This window comes from Chionomys nivalis, chromosome 6, assembly GCF_950005125.1.
Source record: "Chionomys nivalis chromosome 6, mChiNiv1.1, whole genome shotgun sequence".
Classification (NCBI taxonomy): Eukaryota; Metazoa; Chordata; class Mammalia; order Rodentia; family Cricetidae; genus Chionomys; species Chionomys nivalis.
The window spans coordinates 100,061,607-100,080,568 of record NC_080091.1 but is presented as its reverse complement, the minus strand read 5'-3'; the positions used below and the strand labels follow the sequence as shown (position 1 = coordinate 100,080,568).

The 18,962-nt window shown below is 41.1% G+C and overlaps 2 protein-coding genes across 11 annotated transcripts in view; one reads left to right on the top strand and one right to left on the bottom strand.

Annotated features, from left to right (window-relative positions):
- The window catches only part of Evi5 (ecotropic viral integration site 5), a 143,143-nt gene that overhangs the window by 82,602 nt on the left and 41,579 nt on the right, over positions 1-18,962 (bottom strand). For all 9 annotated transcript variants that reach the window (XM_057771085.1, XM_057771080.1, XM_057771082.1 and 6 more), the window contains 3 exons: positions 7,265-7,454; positions 6,552-6,776; positions 5,556-5,630 (listed from right to left, as the gene is read on the bottom strand). In XM_057771085.1, coding sequence (XP_057627068.1) covers positions 5,556-5,630; positions 6,552-6,776; positions 7,265-7,454 — 490 coding nt within the window. The remainder of the gene's footprint in view (positions 1-5,555; positions 5,631-6,551; positions 6,777-7,264; positions 7,455-18,962) is intronic.
- LOC130875391 (ubiquitin-conjugating enzyme E2 D2B) lies at positions 13,758-14,207 on the top strand. Of its 2 annotated transcripts, XM_057771090.1 has the most exons (2): positions 13,764-13,884; positions 13,963-14,207. In XM_057771090.1, the coding sequence occupies exons 1-2, from the start codon at positions 13,764-13,766 to the stop codon at positions 14,205-14,207; spliced, it is 366 nt and encodes a 121-aa protein (XP_057627073.1). The 2 variants fall into 2 exon arrangements, with proteins under 2 accessions (XP_057627074.1, XP_057627073.1); XM_057771091.1 differs by having other exon boundaries at positions 13,758-14,207.

Below are 18,962 nucleotides of genomic sequence, written 5' to 3'. Positions count from 1 at the left end.
TTAAATATTTTAATACTTAGGGTTTTTCATGACAATGAGACATGTCTGCTCCTGGCAGCACCAGTCTACTTCGAGAGGAAGATGGGCATCGAAGAGGCTCCTTATGGAGTTTGATAGCCATTTGGGCAAGAAACTGCTCTTGCCTGGATTGTTGCATAAACTGGACACAGAGAACCCGCAGAAAAAGGACTGCTGAACTTGCCTAAAGGTGAGATGGTTTTTCGGGGTTCCTGACTCATGAAAGAGTCCGCAAGACATTCTGCAGGACACAGCAAAAAGTGACTGAACTGTCTTTGGAATTTCCTGATTCATGGAAGAGTCTGCTGGATACTATGGGCCTGAAGGCCGAAGATGGATGCCCCAATGGTACAAAAGAACTTTGGGTGACTGTCCAGGCAGCGAGATGTCTCTGTCATTTCTAGAGTTTTGGATTTCTTGTTTACTTAGGTAATATTATATCCTTCTGGAGTCTTTGATGGAGTTGAAGAATGGATGGATAGTTATAGTTTTCCTTAGTTATGATAAGAGATAAAATAGATATAAATATTGTAACTGTAATTTTTACTTGATAACCATTTTGTTATATGTAATTTTACTATGTTAAAGTTAAAGCCTTTCTTTTTGTTTAAACAAAAAAAGGGGAAATGATGGAGGAGTTACTTTCATTTAATAAAGAAACTGCCTTGGCCCATTTATAGGCCAGCCCTTAGGTGGGTGGAGTAAACATACAGAATGCTGGGAGAAAGAAGCCGAGTGAGGAGTCGCCATGATTCTCCCTCTCCAGACAGACGCAGGTTAAGATCTTCCCTGGTAAGCCAGCTCGTGGTACTACACAGAATATTAGAAATGGGTTAGATCAATATGTAAGAGCTAGCCAATAAGAGGTTGGAACTAATGGGCCAGGCAGTGATTAAAAAAATACAGTTTCCGTGTAATTATTTCGGGGCATAAGCTAGCCATGCGGGCGGCTGGGTGCCAGGGACGCAGCCCTGCCGCTCTTATTACAACAAGGAGCTTTCTAAGATAAACAGGTTATGTGCAGACTAAATCATAGCTATGTCAGTGGTGATGAACGCTATGGAAAATAAAATGGAATAAGAGAATGCTGGGGAGACAAATGCTCTCTATGTAAGACAGGAATGGACCTTAATAAAACAAATTTTAAGCAAATGAGGAAAGAAAATTCGAGACCATCTGAGAAAGAACAGTCTTGGAAGACAGAGAGTACGAAGGCCCTAGATGGTGGTCTGAATGAGAATGGTCCCATAGGCTCATATATTTGAATGCTTGGTCCCAGTTAGTAGATCTAGAAAGGATGAGGAGATGTGGCCTTGTTGGGAAGAGGTGTGGCTTTGTTGGCAGGTGTGTCAACAGCCCACACCACATTCTCTCTCCCCACTCTCCATCCTCCCCCTCGCTTTCCTCCCCAGAGCCATAGCTGTCTGCCTGCCTGTTCCCACACTCCCCACCAGGATGGTCGTGGACTCACTCTCTGAAACTGCAAGCCCCATTTAAATGTGTTCTTCTATAAATTACCTTGGTCATGGTGTCTCCTGACAGCAACAGATGTTGGCATGCTTGGTCAGCAAGCAGGAGACACTAAAGTCAAGTTATCCCCTTGTATACAGTAAAACCTACACAAGAAGTACTTAACAGATGCCAAGCAGAGAATATAAATTAATGAGATTAAACTTATATTGCTTTTAAAAGTTCATGAGTAAAGGAGTTTAAAGAAGAAAAAAAATGAAACCACACACACAGGCTCTGGAAGCCACACTGTAATTTTTTACTTTGACCTTCAGACAACTGGAAAGCTTTGGGGATTCTGCACAGAAAAGACACACGATGTAATTACCAAAAGAACTTCTATGCTTTAAAATTATCTGCAACTGGGTTTTAAAAGTATAAATCACTAGGAAATATTCAATAAGAAAATAACTCAAAAGGTATTCAAAACTCAGGCAAAGCACCCACAAGGGTAGATAACTTTCTCAAAATAATACAGTTTTCTAATCTTCATTTATAGTTTGTGAATGAATTTCAAAAGAGGATGTCCCCCAAAGATCTCTCAGTACCTCTTACTGAAGACAGCTGTGAATGACAAAATGCATTTTCCCCCAGTTGAACCAGCCAGGGGCAGAAGGCAAACCTGCATGTCCTTCCTCTGTCTGAAGACAGTCACAGTTCTGCTGTGGAGACCATCCCTAGTAACTCAAGTCCTAAAGCCCCACTGACTCGTCAATCGCTTAAGAGGCACGAGATCCCAGATCTCCAGACTACACCGTTCTTAGTCCCTCTTCATCTCGATTTCCAAGCTCCCACTCTGATCCTCTAAGGCATTCTCCAGGACTCCCATCTGAAACACGCTGGGCCTCCACAGACTTCTGGGTCACTGCTCTACCAACTCCTTAGTCATCGGCACTGAGACAAACTCTAGCTTTTGACCTCCTTTCCTCCAGGGAGCATGGCAGGCAGTTACTATCTCAGCCTCCACAGCCACTCCAAAGGCTAAAATCGGTTTTCTACTTCTTGTGTGGCCATTTCTCCAAGACTGAAATATACTCTTGTGGAGGGGCAGGAGTCTCCTGAAACAAGGAACTCAGAAGACTCAAGGCCACTTATGTAACCTCCTGATGTTATACAATCAGGGACCAACTGGAGCAAAAGAAGACTTTGGTGGCACAGCCACTCCACAGGAGACTCCAGTGATGCAGCCCCACAAGCTGCAGCAACACTCACTCTTCAGGGAGGAAGACATTCTTCTCTAGAATCTAGAGTCTAGACACTCAGCAGAGATGAATACTGTTATTTCAAAGTTAATATAAAAGAAAAAGGAACAGATTTGTGGTAAAAATCACTAGACTGATAATAATTGTATTTGACTTTAATAGTAAAAAGATCTACTACTGACAACCATTTATAAATCAGGACAATCAGGTCTTTGTGGATGCTCTAAATACATCAATATTAATATAGCTACTTTTATGCCATATACATTATAGCCCAGATTTAGTTAACATGGAAAAATATCCTAGAATCACCACTGGAGTTCTTACTACACACGGTAAGTAGTAGCCAGCTTGTTCATACTGTGCCCTGAACAGAGGGATGGAGACCAGGGACAGAGCAAGAGAAGAGCAGGTGCTTAGTGCGTATGAGGCCCTGGGCTCCATTCCCAGCACCCGAGCAACAGACAAACTAAAGAGAACAGGGATGAAGAAGGGAGTCCTGACACGGAACTTTTAAAGTCAGATAGTAAGGAAGTAAAATACCAGGAGATTTTGGTTCCTACTCTGCTTTCTTTTTTTTTTTTTAATATTTATTTATTTATTTATTATGTATACAATATTCTGTCTGTATGTATGCCTGCAGGCCAGAAGAGGGCACCAGACCCCATTATAGATGGTTGTCAGCCACCATGTGGTTGCTGGGAATTGAACTCAGGACCTTTGGAAGAGCAGGCAATGCTCTTAACCGCTGAGCCATCTCTCCAGCCCCTAGCCATCTCTCCAGCTCCCCTACTCTGCTTTCATCTACTCAAGACGGACAAAAGCCACTAATGTTTTACTACATGCCTCATGCGTGCCATACACCACGCAGACTCACACCTACAGAACTCTCGCAAAGCATCCAGACGAAGACAAGGCCATCTGAAACGGGAGTCTAAGCTCACAGGCTGAGTGCAGAACTGAGATACAAACCACAGCCCACACACTTCAAATCAAGCCACTTTCAGGACTAAGTTCTGAGACTACATAAAAAGTTAAATAAGGAAATTTTCATCAAGGCTAAGGAGATGAATGTATACACCATTTTCCGTTCCAATTTTAATTGCCATACCCCTAAATTCTAGGAGCATTCTACCCAAACCACTTCCAAATCAGTTAATGCCAATGTTGTATCCCTGGGACAGTAAAGGCAGCTGAGTATCATAAGTTTAGTAAGATATAAATAACAAGCTGATGGGAAAAGCCTTGTTAACCAATAATCTTTAAGAGGTGCAACCTAGTTTAGGCATGGCTTTCTGGGACCAGGAGATAAAAACCTGTGCATCACCCAGGTGTGCTCTGTGTAGTTTCCCCTGTGGTCAAGCAGGGTCTGGATCTTCTGTGCCTGTGGCATGAGTTTTCCCCCTTATAATAAATAAAATATATTTGTCTATCTTTAATCTAGCCTGGTTATTTCCATATCAAGGTAACAGCGACAATAAGCCTATAGCTAAATGATATATAACACTCCTAAGTATATTTCCAAACATATTCATAACGTAAATAAGATTTTGTAAGAAACTTTTATTCTTATTTTTGGTTGGAAAAAGATTACTCCCAATGAAATGTTGACAAGTAAAATTTAAAAAAAATTTAACAAGTTCTTGTAGAATATCTTGGTACAACTGTATATATTAAGAAATGAGCCAGGTGGTGGTGGTGCTCGCCTTTAATCCCAGCACTCGGGAGCCAGAGGCAGGCGGATCTCTGTGAGTTCAAGGACAGCCTGGTCTATAGAGCTAGTTCCAGCACAGGCTCCAAAGCTACAGAGAAGCCCTGTCTCAAAAACCCAAAGGGAAGGGAGGGAGGGAGGGAGGGAGGGAGGGAGGGAGGGAGGGAGGGAGGGAGGGAGGGAGGGAGGGAGGGAGGGAGGGACAGGAGAGGAGGGGAGGGGAGGGGAAGAAATGGAGGGAGGGAGGGGAGGGAGGGAGGAAGGGGAGGGAGGGGAAGGAGGGGAGGGAGAGAAGAAAAAGGAAGTAAGTGGCGTTGGAAAGACTGTTCAGCCTTTAGATCTCATCTTGGTTCCGGCCCCAGCACCATGTCGGGCAGCTCAGAAGTGCCTGTAACTCCACCTCCAGGAAATTCGGTGCCCACTTCCAGCCTCCACAGGCACTACAGGCATGTGCACAACCCCCCTCACACACATACACACATAATTAAAAATAAAAATAAAATACTGAAAAACATAAGAAGAGGCAGAAGCTGGGGGAGCTAGCAAGATGGCTCAGCAAGTAAAGGCACCTGCCAAGACCAATGGACTGAGCGTCATTCCTGGAGTCCATATGGTGAATAAGAACCAGCTCCTGCAAGTGGTGTCTGATCTGCATACACTTGGGCACACACATAGTGTATGTAAAAAGTACTTGTAATTATTTTTCTTTTATTCGAGACAGGGTTTTTCTGTGTGCCTTTGGTGACTTCCTGGAAGTAGTGCTGGGATTTGAGGCGCCACCACCACTGCCCGGAGTAATTATTGTTTTCAAGTTCGGGGCTGGGCCTGCAGCTCAGTGATACAGCATACAAAGCCTGGGTTCAATTTCCAAAGAAGAAGGAAGTAGAAGGAAGGAAAAAGAACAGAGGGAGGAAGAGGAGTGCAGGAGATGAAATCTCATTTGGAAGCAAGAGTATGTCATTTTACTTTGAGTGCCAAAGTAAATCACTATGTACACTACATTTAGGGAGATGACACAAATCTGCTTAACTCAGGAAAACAGGAGACGGTTTTTTAACTCTCCAGTTGACGTTAAGAAATGTAGACACAGCTGCTGCTTGCAGGTGCGAACTCACCTGCATAAGCAACAGTCCCACTATGAAAGCGCTGCCTTGACAGTAGCCAACCTCGCGATCCACCAAGGAGTAGGCCTAGAAAGTAAAACATGGTGTTCAAGACACTTCAACGTGCATATTCTTCCTTCTCCAAACCTAAAATTGGTGAGACAGTTAAATTAAAAGTTCATTTATTTGTTTACAAAAGCTCTTGCTTACTTGTTACAGATGTTATTCTATAAATATTTTTTTTTGTTTTTCGAGACAGGGTTATTCTATAAATATTTAAAAAGCAAATGGTTTATTACATAAAATTTCTCTGGACAATTTCTCACTTAAAAGTGGCAGCTCCTAAGAGCAAAGGAAATAAAGCAATTCATACTCAGAAAAGCGACAGCTATCGGACAGAGATAAACACAATACAGTGACGGCAAACAACAAAATTCAAATAACTTAAACTGGTATTTCACAGAGAAAAATGGGGGGCGGGCTATGAAAATGCAATATTAAAAAGGCAACAGTAAATTTTTAAAGGGCTGAGCATGCTTAACAAGTAAAGTCACGCCGGGCGGTGGTGGCACATGGGAGGCAGAGGCAGGCGGATCTCTGGGAGTTCGCGGCCAGCCTGGTCTACAAGAGCTAGTTCCGGGACAGGCACCAAAGCTACAGAGAAACCCTGTCTTGAAACCCCCCCACCAAAAAAAAAAAAAAAAGTAAAGTCACTATCGCAGACCACAAGGTTGATGCATATGAAGTATCTGCTCTCATACTGCAAAGGCCGGTGAGAGGAGGTTAGTTTTTGTCAACTAACACTAAATAATGTGATGAATTTTTCAATTAGTTCTCCAAACTACCGACAATGAAGCATCATAATTAAAGCAGAAAGTATACTAAAACTAAGTCTACCGACCAAGAACCTGATTCTTATGATGGGAGTTCATGCTTCATTATGGAAACATGTAATATCAACTTCCTTCAAACTTATTTCACTTCAAAACATGAGTAACTAGCACTTACCTTCATCACATTAAATAAAACCTCCTGTCCAAGGCTGTCTTTTTCCTTAAAAAAGTTGTGCTCTGGGTAAGTTCGAGCAATGTCTCTTCGGATCAGTTTTTCACAAGGTGAAGTCATTTTCAGGAGTTCTGAATACTGGTCCTTAATTGACATACTCTGCGCGTTACATAGAAGCTGCCAAACGATTGCTCTGAAGTGGTGGGGTATCCCTTTACGAACAAGCTCCTGAAAATGAAAGGTAAATGTCTCACACCTTGCTATCCAACCGCTCTGGGGCGGAGTGTTTATAATTTACAAAGCTTGTTTACTAGTAAATATGAAATTCTTTAAAGAAGTCTAAGAAGATGTGACCCTTGGGTACATTCTGATCAGGAGGAGCTACACAGCCATGGATAAACCGTCGTCCGACTGGGAATGTGGGGTCTTAAGGACCTGTCAGTCCACATATCAAACGGCTGCTGGGGGGAAAAGGCAAACACTGATACAGAATGTCACGACTTCATTTCTGAATTAACAACATGGGAGTTTAACTGATTTCTAAAAATAATATTTAATTGTGAATGTCTACAATTTCAGGATCCCTACAACAGCCCACAAGCACATATAAAGCAAACCTGTTTGCAACATAGCTCAGAAATTCCTAGAATCCTGTTTGTCCTAATTCCCTACTAATCCACAGCTGGTCCTCTCCCTTCAGGGAAGAACGCAAATACCTTCACTTGCTTCTCTCTCTTCCTGCGCGCATCATCCCATTCGTTCACAATTCTTCCCCACAGAATCCAAGAGTCTTCTTCCAGGTGACTGAGGTTGCTGGAGGCAGAGGAACTTGATACAAGAGAAGAGCCACTGTTTCTTCGTGACCCATTCACAGATCTTAAAGACTTGCTATCCGTCTCTATCAAGCTAAAACAGAATTGAAATTATTTAAGTATCATCTCACATGAAACTAGATGAAGTAGAGATTGCATTTAAAACTTCACTAAATAATTCGTCTTTAAAACATGGGTTTTAAAACATATTTGGTTAGTTGGTTAGTTTTCTGAGACAGGTTTCTCTGTGTAGTCCTGACTGTCCTGGAACTCACTTTGTAGACCAGGCTAGTCTCGAATTTAGAGCTCCTCCTGCCTCTGCCTCCCGAGTAGATTAAAAGCATGCACCAGCAAGCTGGCTTTCAAATACAGTTTAACAATTTTTGTTTGGTTGAAATCAGCACTGTTGTATTTTTTTTACTATACACAGTAGTTTCAAAAACTGAATTGGGAAGGTGTACTACAAGCATTCTAGTACTATCAGCCCCATTATAATTCATATTCATTTCCACTGAGTTCAATGGGAACCTCCTGACTCCACACGTGAATGCACACACAGCAGGAGAACAGACTCCCCACACCCTCCTGACTCCACACATGCGTTGCAGGAACCGTCCGTCCCTCCCCCACACACATGTACACCAAATACTTTAATAAAAAAAACAAGAAGGGAGCCCAGCACAGTGGTGTTCAGCTACTCAGGAAGCTGAGTTTTTAAGACCAGCCTGGACAACACAAATGAAAAATCCTTATCTCAAAAACAGTTCAAGGACCAATGGAACGGCTCAAAAGGTAACGGTACTTGCTGATGACCCAAGTTCAAACCCTGGGACTCACATGGTAGAAGTAGAGAACCAATTCCCACAAGTTTTCTTCTGATCTCCACATGTATGCCCCCTCCGATCAATCGATCGATCGATAGATGTAATTTTAAAATGTTTTAAATTCTGATTAGTAAATGGGGGTAGGAGGAGGTGGCCTCAAGAGAGAAAGGACACATATATTTGTAAAAGATTCAACAGAATCTATGGATTTACTAATCCTTAAATCCTACCAAGTATACTGTGTGACCAGACCTAAAAAGTAATGATCAACCAAATCCCTTCTTTTTTTTCCTGTTTCACACATGTATAACTCATCTATACACATACTCACACACATACATATACTTACAAATATACATTGTAAAGATATGGCCAGACCAGGCCCCGATTCCTAGTCAGTAGTAACAGGATCACAGCGAGCACCCCCCTCAGTACTCCCTCGGCCCACAGTCCAGGTGAGGATCACAGCGAGCACCCCCCTCAGTACTCCCTTGGCCCACAGTCCAGGTGAACCAATAGCTTTGACCATCACTAGCCTGCTGTAAAGCTGAGGTTTTTCTCTTAAGATTCCTGTTGACTTCTGAGTTTGCAGCCCTGTCTTAGGCTCCTCTCTAAAGAAAGGTGATTAAGGGAATGAAAACCATCTATTCCATAACTCATTACAATAGTAAGTCCCTAATTTCAATTGCATACTCATGGTTATAAATGAAGTCTAGGAAATGCGCTATAAAAATATAAATTATAAATGGTTCAGATAGAAAGAACCTAAAATGTTTATTTGTTTATTTAATTCACTTGAGTAAATTCTCAAGAGCAATCATCTGTTTGGGGTATACAAATGTTCTCAGTACTATTTTAAGAAATATGAAAAGTGAGGCTTAAAAAGAAACATGAGCCGATTCCTATACCTTCTGGGAGTCAGACAGATTTATAACACATGCTACAGCCCTTATAGTATTTAGCCCACTGCAAGCACATTAAGCCAAAAGAATGTTATAATCTCAGAGTTTTGAAAATCCTGTACATTCTAGATATGCCACAACGTATGAAACCATATTATAAATTATAAAAACAATTTTTATCCTTATTTGGAGAAAAATACTATATTTCCATAGCAACAATAATTTAAATAACTTTAAATTTTCCCAAATATTGTTATAAACGAAGCAGAAGGGAAGATAATGAAGTGGGCGATGAGCACCTGAAGAAGATTCGATGTCTGTAGACAATGCAGAAATGTAATTTAAACCACGCCAGCTACACATTAACACAGCTACAACTCTCAAGTCTCAACATACACAATGTCAACCAGCACAGAGCTAATATGACTCCCACAAACCAGTATCCGAAGTATAAAATGGACATGAACCTCCATTTCCTGGGACCCCACCAAACACCGCAGCAGACACAGCTCCCCCTTCGTGTGGGACCACAACCAGCCTGCAGGACATCTGCTTACAACTACACCCCACCTTTCTGTGTGCACAGGATCCCTTGGGTCTTTCCTGAAGCTGCTCTCAGCCTTTGCTCCTAGCCCACCTCTCTTCCTCTCTGCCACCCACTGACCTAAGAATCACTCCTTCAATACCAGGGAACCCACAGCTACCACACCCTCCTAAGACCCAGAGAAGGCAGCAGAAACCAAGGAATGGAACGACACTCATTCAACAAAAACAAGACCAGATATCAACATCTACAGGCAACTCAACCACCCTAACCCCAGATGCCTAGACATAAACACAAATGGCCAAGCCAAGATGCCTCCAGCAGAACCCAGTAACCCTACTCCAGCAGGGCATGAGAAAGGCAGTACAGCTGAAGTACAAGACAAGGACTTCAAAGTAGCAATCTGAACATTATTAAGGACCCCAAAGAGGATATGAGTGAATCCCTTAGTGACGTCTATGGAGACACAAGGAGTAGAAGGAAACAAATAAAACCGTTCAAGACCTGAAAGTGCAAATAGAAGCATAAAGAAAACTCAAGTGGAAAAACACCAGAATCTCCATGGAAATTCTAAAAGCCAGAAGGGTCCGAGGGATGGACGTTCTACAAATTCTAAGAGATCAAAGATGCCAGCCCATATGACTATATCTAGCAAAATTATCAATCACAATATAAGGAGAAAGAAAATTTTCATAATAAAACCAAATTTAAACAGTACCTATCTATCTTACCAATTCAGCTCTATGGAAGGTGTCACAAGAAAAGCTTCAACCTGAAGAGGTTATTCACACCCAAAAAAACACAAAGAATACATATTCCCAAACCAGAAAACCAAAACCAAATGAAGGATGAAAACGCCACACTACAGCAACAAAATAAAAGGTATCTATAAATACTTCTCACTGAAAACTCTCAATATTAATAACTCTCAATTTTCCCAATAAAAAGACATAGACTAACAAAATTAATTAGAAAGCAGGATCCACCCTTCTGCTGCATTCAAGAATCACACTTTAATATCAAGGATAGATATTGCTTAGGGGAAAAAGATAGAAAAACATACTTTAAGCAAATAGAACCAATAGATAAGCAGGTATAGTCATTTTAATATCTGACACAGTAAGCCTTCAAAACAAAACTAATCAGAAGAGATAGAGAAGGAAGGACACAACATTCTCAAGGAAAAATCCACCAAGAGGACACTGCAATTCTAAACATGCATGCACCAAACAAGGGCAAAAAAGAAAAGAAACACTACTGTAGTGGCATTTTGTTTATACGAATAAAACTTGCCTAAAGATCAGAAAAGTAAAAGAGCCACACTGGCCAGCCTTACAGACCAGGCAATGGAGACACACATCTTTAATGCCAGTAGCCACAATGACACACACCTTTAATCTGAGTAGACACACTAATTTGCCACACAAACCAGGAGTGATGGTGCACACCCTTAATCCCAGCCCTAGAGAAGACTATAAACAGGAGGAGACAGCTCTCAGACACAGTCTCATCTGAGATTCCTGGAGGCAGGATTGCTATTTTGGACTGGCTGGCTGTTTTACTTTTCTGACCTTCAGGCTGAACCCCAATTTCTGTCTCTGAGATTTTATTAATCGTGCTTCGCACTATTACAGCTAAAATCACACACTGATAGCGAGTAACTTCAATATCCACTCTCAGTAATAAGTCATCCAGACAAAAACTAAACAGAAATGTTGGAGTTTAATAACATCATAAACCAAATATACTTAGCAGGTGTTTACAGAACATTTTACCCCAACACCAAAGAATATGCTTTCTTCTCAGCAGCCCGTGGAGCATTCTCCAAAACTGAAAACAAGCAAGTCTCAGCAGATACAAGAAAACTGATGATACAAGAAAACACTCTGCATCCTATCAGCCCACCACAGACTAAAGCTGGATGTCAAAACAGAAAGTGTATAAACTCATGGAAACTGAACAACACACTACTGAAAAATGGATCAAGACAGAAATCAAGAAGGAAATTAAAAACGTTTAAGAACTGAATGAGGCCGGGCGGTGGTGGCGCACACCTTTAATCCCAGCACTTGGGAGGCAGAGGCAGGTGGATCTCTGTGAGTTCGAGATCAGCCTGGTCTACAAGAGCTAGCTCCAGGAAAGGCTCCAAAACCACAGAGAAACCCTGTCTCGAAAAACCAAAAAAAATAAAAAAGAACTGAATGAGGTTGGGAGGTGGAGCACCTTTAATCCCAGCACTCGGGAGGCAGAGGCAGGCAAACTATGAGTTCGAGGCTAGCCTGGTCTACAGAGCTAATTCAGAATAGCTAGGGCTGTTACACAGAGAAACTCTACCTGGGGAGTGGGGGCCTGAATAAAAATAAACACAAAACTATGGGGTGTCATCGAGGTAGTCCTAAGAGGCAAGTTTCATAACACTAAGTGCCTTCCTAAAAACCATGGGAAAGATCTCATCTAAGCAAATTAGTAGCAACTTAGAAAGCTGTACAACAGAAAGAAGAAATAACACCCAAAAAAGAACAGACAGCAAGGAATAATCAAACTCAGAGTTAAAATCATCCAATTAAAAATAAACAAATACAAAGTTTAAGGAAAGAAAGAATTGGTTTGTGGAAATACTCAGTAAGATAAACACTTTGCCACATTAACTAAATTGTGGAGAGAGAAGATCCAAATTAACAAAATTAGAGACCAAGAGGGACGTAATAACAGACACTGAGGAAATCCAGAGAATTTTAAGTACTTAATTTAAAAACCTGAACTCCACCAAATTGTAAAACAGGCCACCTACCAAAGTTTAATCAAGATCAGATAAGCAATTTAAACAGATCTATAACCCCTGGTGAAATAGAATCAGTCATTAAAAGTCTATCAACCAAAAACGCCCAGGGCCAGATGGTTTTAGTGCAGACTTTCAAAGAGTAAACACCAATATACCTCAATTTTTTTTTTTTGTCTCATGCTGCATTGAGCATTTTTTTTTTGTTATCTTCCTGGTTTTTTTCTTGTGTATTATGGCTTCCAATTTTGTGTTATTATGGGTTTTGTTTTTATATTTGTGTTTCTTGTGCTTTTTAGTTTTTGCTGTTTATTCTGATTTGATTTTTTTTTTTTTTTTACTCGCCTGTTTGTTTCCTAAAGAAAGCGAGAAGGGGGCTAGAGGGATGGCTTGGCGGTTAAGAGCACTGCCTGCTCTTCCAGAGGTCCTGAGTGCAACCATCTGTAATGAGACCTGCCTGGTGTATATGCAAGCAGGCAGAACACTGTATATATAATTAATAAATAAATATTAAAAAAAGAAAGCAAGAAGGCATAGAGTTGACACTGAAAATGTAAATGTAAATGCCTTTTATTACTGCAAACTTTCCAAAATGTTTAAAATGATTTGAATTACTTAGTGAAAGATTATTTTGGTACCCTCTGTAAAGAGAAGAGGTGTGAACACTTATCTGCACTTGGAATTCTCTTAAAAATTCTTTAAAAAATAAAATAAAATTCTTTTGTTAAAAAATGAAAAAGTTATCCGTTTGAGATCTGAAACATTTGTGGAATAGGTGATACATCAAGTCTCTTCTCAGAGAACTGCATTCATCCACAGTTTGTTCAAAGAAGACCAAGGGTGATTTGTTAACCTGGTGACAGCCGCATCACGACGTCATAGCACAATACATCATGACTTACTTTATGATGATGGTGATGTCACAAAAGAAAAACCCTACTATGCTACCAATCACATCATCCCCGACCAACTGTCACCCTCCCAGGCTGTCCCGTCCGCATCGGTCTGGGGCACCAGGCTGCGGCCAGGCTGTCGGCACGAGCCCGGGCAGGGGCTCCAGCGGAAGGATCCGCAGAAGCGAGGCTTCGGTCTCTTCGGTCTCGGAAGAAGAGACCGCTTCTGCGGCAGCACAAAGGGGGCGGCTGCAGGGTGATGTGCCAACCGATGTGAAGACAGATACTACGTCCACTGTGGCTGGACCGGAAGCTGAGCGGGCCTCGGCCCTTTGCACATCCTGCCAGGGCCAGGCCAGAACTGCCCACATCCTCTTCGGCAGCTGATCCACAGCCGACAAGGCAACCTCGGGCCCTGCCTCGTTCCACCAGGGGCCCACCAAGACAGCCTTCAGCCCACCATGGCTCTGAAGAGAATCCACAAGGAACTGAACGACCTGGCGCAGGATCCCCCAGCACAGTGTTCCGCAGGTCCTGTCGGGGAAGACATGTTCCACTGGCAAGCTACCATCCTGGGGCCGAATGACAGCCCCTATCAGGGCGGAGCATTTTTCCTGACGATTGATTTCCCAACAGAGTACCCCTTCAAGCCACCTAAGGTCGAATTTACAACAAGAATTTATCATCCAAACGTCAACAGTAACGGCAGCATTTGTCTTGATATCCTTCGCTCACAGTGGTCTCCAGCACTGACTATTTCAAAAGTGCTTCTGTCCATCAGCTCCCTGCTGTGTGACCCCAACCCAGATGATCCCCTCGTGCCTGAGATTGCTCAGATCTACAAGACAGACAGGGAAAAGTACAACAGAACAGCTCGGGAATGGACTCAGAAGTACGCCATGTGACTAAAGAGATTATTGGATATCCTCTACACGTCAAGGCTAGGGGAACTCGGAACGAGAACGCCTTCTGGTTCCCACTGGACTGTTTGCTAAGAACCACGCTGCACCCACTTCATCCTTCCCGGTGCAGGTTCTTCACCTGACACAGTACTGCTGCAAGCTGTACTTCTGTACCAACACTGTCTCCTAGCACAGTAACCAAGATGTGAGATTAAAAGTTTTCCTCATTGACTTAATGTGAATAGCCACAGTGTGAGGGGTGGTGGTGCACCACACTGCTTAGAAGGGGTAAAGCTCCATCAGCCGGTAGGAGACGGTGAGACTCCTTTTAAGTGGGAGCCATTTAAATTTTAAAAAGTTATGAAAAGCTGGGTGAATAATGTGAAAGTTTCTGTATTCGTTTTATTCCATAACACCTAGAATTAGATGAACCCTAAAACCAACCAGATTAAATCCAACCCACCTCCATATTTTAAGGTCTAATTGGTCAAGAAAAATAGATTGGTGCTATTAGTCTATAAAGTGTGATTGGCTTTGTTCCCAAATTCTTTATATCCCAACTCAACCTCCTTTCTTTCAGTCTTTCTCTCCATGTTCCTTGGTGTATTTGTGGTTTCTCAGTAGATACATACAGATCACTAATAGTACTTATTTTTCTTATGTTAACTGCTTAATCCATTTGGATTTAAGGGTAAAAATTCCATTTGATAAAAAAAACTCTGTATAAAGACCCAATTGCTCCTTTGTAGCTTGTGCATTCGAGAATGACTAATCTATGTAATAAACCAACTCCTCCATCATTACATAAATGTTAATCTGTGTAATAACCAACTGTTCCAGCCACTGCATAAACGTTAATCTGTGTAGCAAACCAACTATTCCAGACATTGCATAAATGATAATCTGTGTAATAAACCAATTATTCCAGCCATTTCATATTAATCTGTGTAATAAACTCTACTCCAGCCACTGCATTATTGTTAATCTGTGTAATAAACCAACAGTTCCAGACATTGCATAAACGATGGTCTGTGTGATAACTGTTCCAGCCCCTGCATAAATGTTAACCTGAACATCTCCAGCCACTGCATACATTTTGTGTAAGTAGGTATTTTTGCTTTAAGAACCTTATTTGGTTGAAATTAGTAGATTTTTCATTCAGTCTTTACACGTTTTTGATTGATCACATTTTCAAATCATGAAACAACTTCAGTTTATAGCTAAAAAGACACCTTAAAAGTAATTTTAGCCAGGCATGGTGGCGCATGCCTTTAATCCCAGCACTCAGGAGGCAGAGGCAGGTGGATCTCTGTGAGTTCGAGGGCAGCCTGGTCTACAGAGTGAGTTTCAGGACAGCCAAGGCTACACAGAAATACCATCTCAAAAATAGAAAAAAAGTAATTTTATTAAATATGATAGGGGCATACGTATATATTATGAAATAATATATAGCCTCTGAGGAAAAAAAGCTTAAATAAGAAACCTGCTTTGTTAATGAAACTAAGTTGCATTATACCCAAACCTCATGGCATTCTTTGGTACATACATAAAACACAAAAACAATACTGGTACTGAGTTAAAACTCTTACTAAACTTAGAAAACAACACCATTGTACAGTTAGGATGTCTATATAATTACTTTGCACTAACTTTTACTGGATGTTCACCCAATTTTAAATTGTGCTGTGTATGTAGCTTTTGGTGTGTGTGCGTGCGTGCTGTATGTAGCCTGTGTGTGTGTGTGTGCGCGCGTGTGCGTGTGCACATGAGCATGCTGTGTGTAGATCGTATGTGTGGTTTTTTGAAGTCTCCCCCCATCCATACTCTAGTAAAACCTTGAAATACGTCAACTGTATGTCTGAAACATGATTCTTTTCCTAATGTAACTGAAAAACAAAGCCAGTCTTCAGTCGTGTTGATGTTCTCTAGGCATCAGGTTCTTAAAAATGAATCTTTATACAAAGCTGAATAAATTCCAGTTTTTAACTGCTATGAATAAAGAGACAAAATAGAAACTCTGTTGCTGGCTTATATACTGACTACACTAAACCCTCTTATCATTATTTTAAAGTATACTTATATATTGACTACAATAAACCCTCTTATCAATCATTATTTTAAAGTATACTTATATATTGACTACAATAAACCCTCTTATCATTATTTTAAAGTATACTACTACCTTTGTAAAAGGGGAAAGTAATTAATTATAAAGCAGCCTCAGGGCAGATTCCAGAAGAAAAGCATAGCTTACGTTCTGTTTGGTTTTGGTTTGGGTGTGTGACTGTGGAGAGGACACTGCTTCACAATTTAAACAATTTAACTGCCTCTGCAGACCTTCCAGAGGGACAGGCCTAGGCTAATAGACGCATGCATGCATGCCTGTTTGCCTGTGCTTATGTGCACGTGTCTAACAAAATTTTAAGCAAATTTTTAAAGTTTAAAATTTATATGATAATAAAAAGGTATTTTTTGTATACTTGCACATTGTTTTAAGCCAGTTTTTATATGCATAAGAGCCAACAACTAAACTGAGCGGTGGTGGCACACTCCTTTAATCCCAGACAGCTCTGTGAGTTCAAGGCCAGCCTGGTCTACAAGAGCTAGTTCCAGGACAGCTCTAAAGCTGCAGAGAAATCCTGTCTCGAAGAAAACAAAAGGAAGGCGGGCAAAAATATCAAGTTTCCAGTGTGGCAAAATATACCTGCAATCTCAGTACTGGGAGGCTGACATAGGAGGTCACAAGGTCAAGGCCAGCTTGAACCATGCAATGAGACTGTCTCAATGCTCATCCTCCAAAAAAAAAAAAAAAGTTTAAAGAAAAGAAAATGTAGATCTAATGTAGCACAGCCAGGCACTGTGGCACACATCTGTAATCCCAACACTGTTCAAGGTCAGCCTGGTCTGTGGTGAGCACAATGAATGAATGAGCCAACAGTCATAAGCCTTGAATACACAGTGTATTATGTGTGTATATATAAATCCCACAGCAGTGCAGCATTTAGGCCTTCACATCCACTGACTGGCTCAGAGCCTGCAAGATATGTGTGGTAAATGCAATACACAAGCAGGCCATTGTTAACTCTGATTCTGCATTTGTCTGTGCGCCTTTTCTGTTTAGATAAATTAACTACATTACTTATACAATGTGTAGGTTTAGAGCCAGGAAGGTTGCATACGCACACTTTAACGCTCACACGTTAGGAGACATCCAACAGTGCCTTCCCTAGGTCTGTCATCTAATGACACAGTATTCTATTTAGACATGGCATTTAAGAAAGACTTAATATGTAGGCTTTATAAAAATATATAATTAGAATCATCTCATTTATTACTGTTAAATGGGTGAATAACTTAAAAATGCCCCCAAAACAGATGAGCATGTAATTTCAACATAATTAAGAAATCACAACAGTGACAGAGGACTTAATGAGCCTGGAAACTGGGATGCAGCGTCAGTGGAAGTCGGTGGCCACTGAGACAGTCCTCTAAAACTTACTTACTTTGTTTACCACACATCCTACATGAAGTAGAGAATCGGGAAATACTATAAAAGGAAGGGTAGTTTAGGTTTTATCTCTAACAGATGAACTTTGTATCTTGGGTTCTGAGAACTGAGCAGCACCAAGACTTTACCTTTGTCAGGAAAGTGTATCAGCACAGGCTTCATGGAACTTATACGAACAGCAGTTTTTGTTTGGGGCTTTTATTAGGTTTGTTTTGAAAGTAGAAGTTGTTTACTTTGTATATGGATACCTTCATGCAAAAAGACATTAAAAACAAAAACCCTGTGTAACACTGTAACTGAAAAGTACAAAGGAGCCCTCATCACCACTCTCATCCTACCCCAACCTGCAGCTGGCAACCAGGCTGACCCGAGATTACTGCTGCTCAGTCCTAGAGAAACTCCTTTCTGCTCTGTGTGTGTGCGCGTGTTAGTGTGGATGAAACTCTCAAGGAATTAAAACAGTATCAACAGAAGAAAAGTTCTCAGGAATCAATATTTGTGCCTTGACGCACTTGGAAGACGTACTTATAGGCGGTGCCAACGGCAGTGTGAAACACAAGCCTAAAGTTCAGGGAAGAAAGAGGTAAAGACTACAGAAATTTGGCAACTGAGATTTGGCTCACTGTTTTCCTGTGGTTATCAGAGCAAAACACAACAGAACCAGTCAGCCACCTGGTGATCTGCAAACCGCTAAGAGTTTATGAAGAACTAAGGCGGGAAACATACGGAAAGTTTTCTAACTATTCTGGCAGTAACAGCAGAGAGTCTTATCACAAAGTGAACAGTGTTTCCAGCATGAGGTTCCAAGGTCTCTAATATTACAACAAAACAGGATGTGAAACATGCTGGCAGAAAGAAAATAATCTGTCAACTAAATGGTCAGCAAATCAGTAAAATCTGGCTCATTAAAGTCTACCTGGGTCTGCTTTAACAAATAGTTAGAATTTATTTTGAAAAAAGGGTAATTCATAAACAACAGTTCTGAAGTTGGGAAGTCCAAAATCCAAGCACTAACATTCAAATCTGACGAGGACATTTCTAACTAACAGTGCCTTTTGTTAACGTGTTCACATGATAGATGCTGCCAAAACTCCCTAAAGTCTCTTTTTTTTTTTAAAAGCATTAATTCCACCCATGAGAACAGAGCTTTCCAAAGGTTTGACTTTATTATATTTCAGATTAAGTTCAACATAGGAAGGAGTTTTGCAGTCACAAACATTCAGATCAAACAAGACTACATGCCTGATTCA

What these genes read in the sequence shown, in the direction of transcription:
- LOC130875391 (XM_057771091.1), top strand. Translation starts at nt 13,764, where the DNA reads ATGGCTCTGAAGAGAATCCACAAGGAACTGAACGACCTGGCGCAGGAT.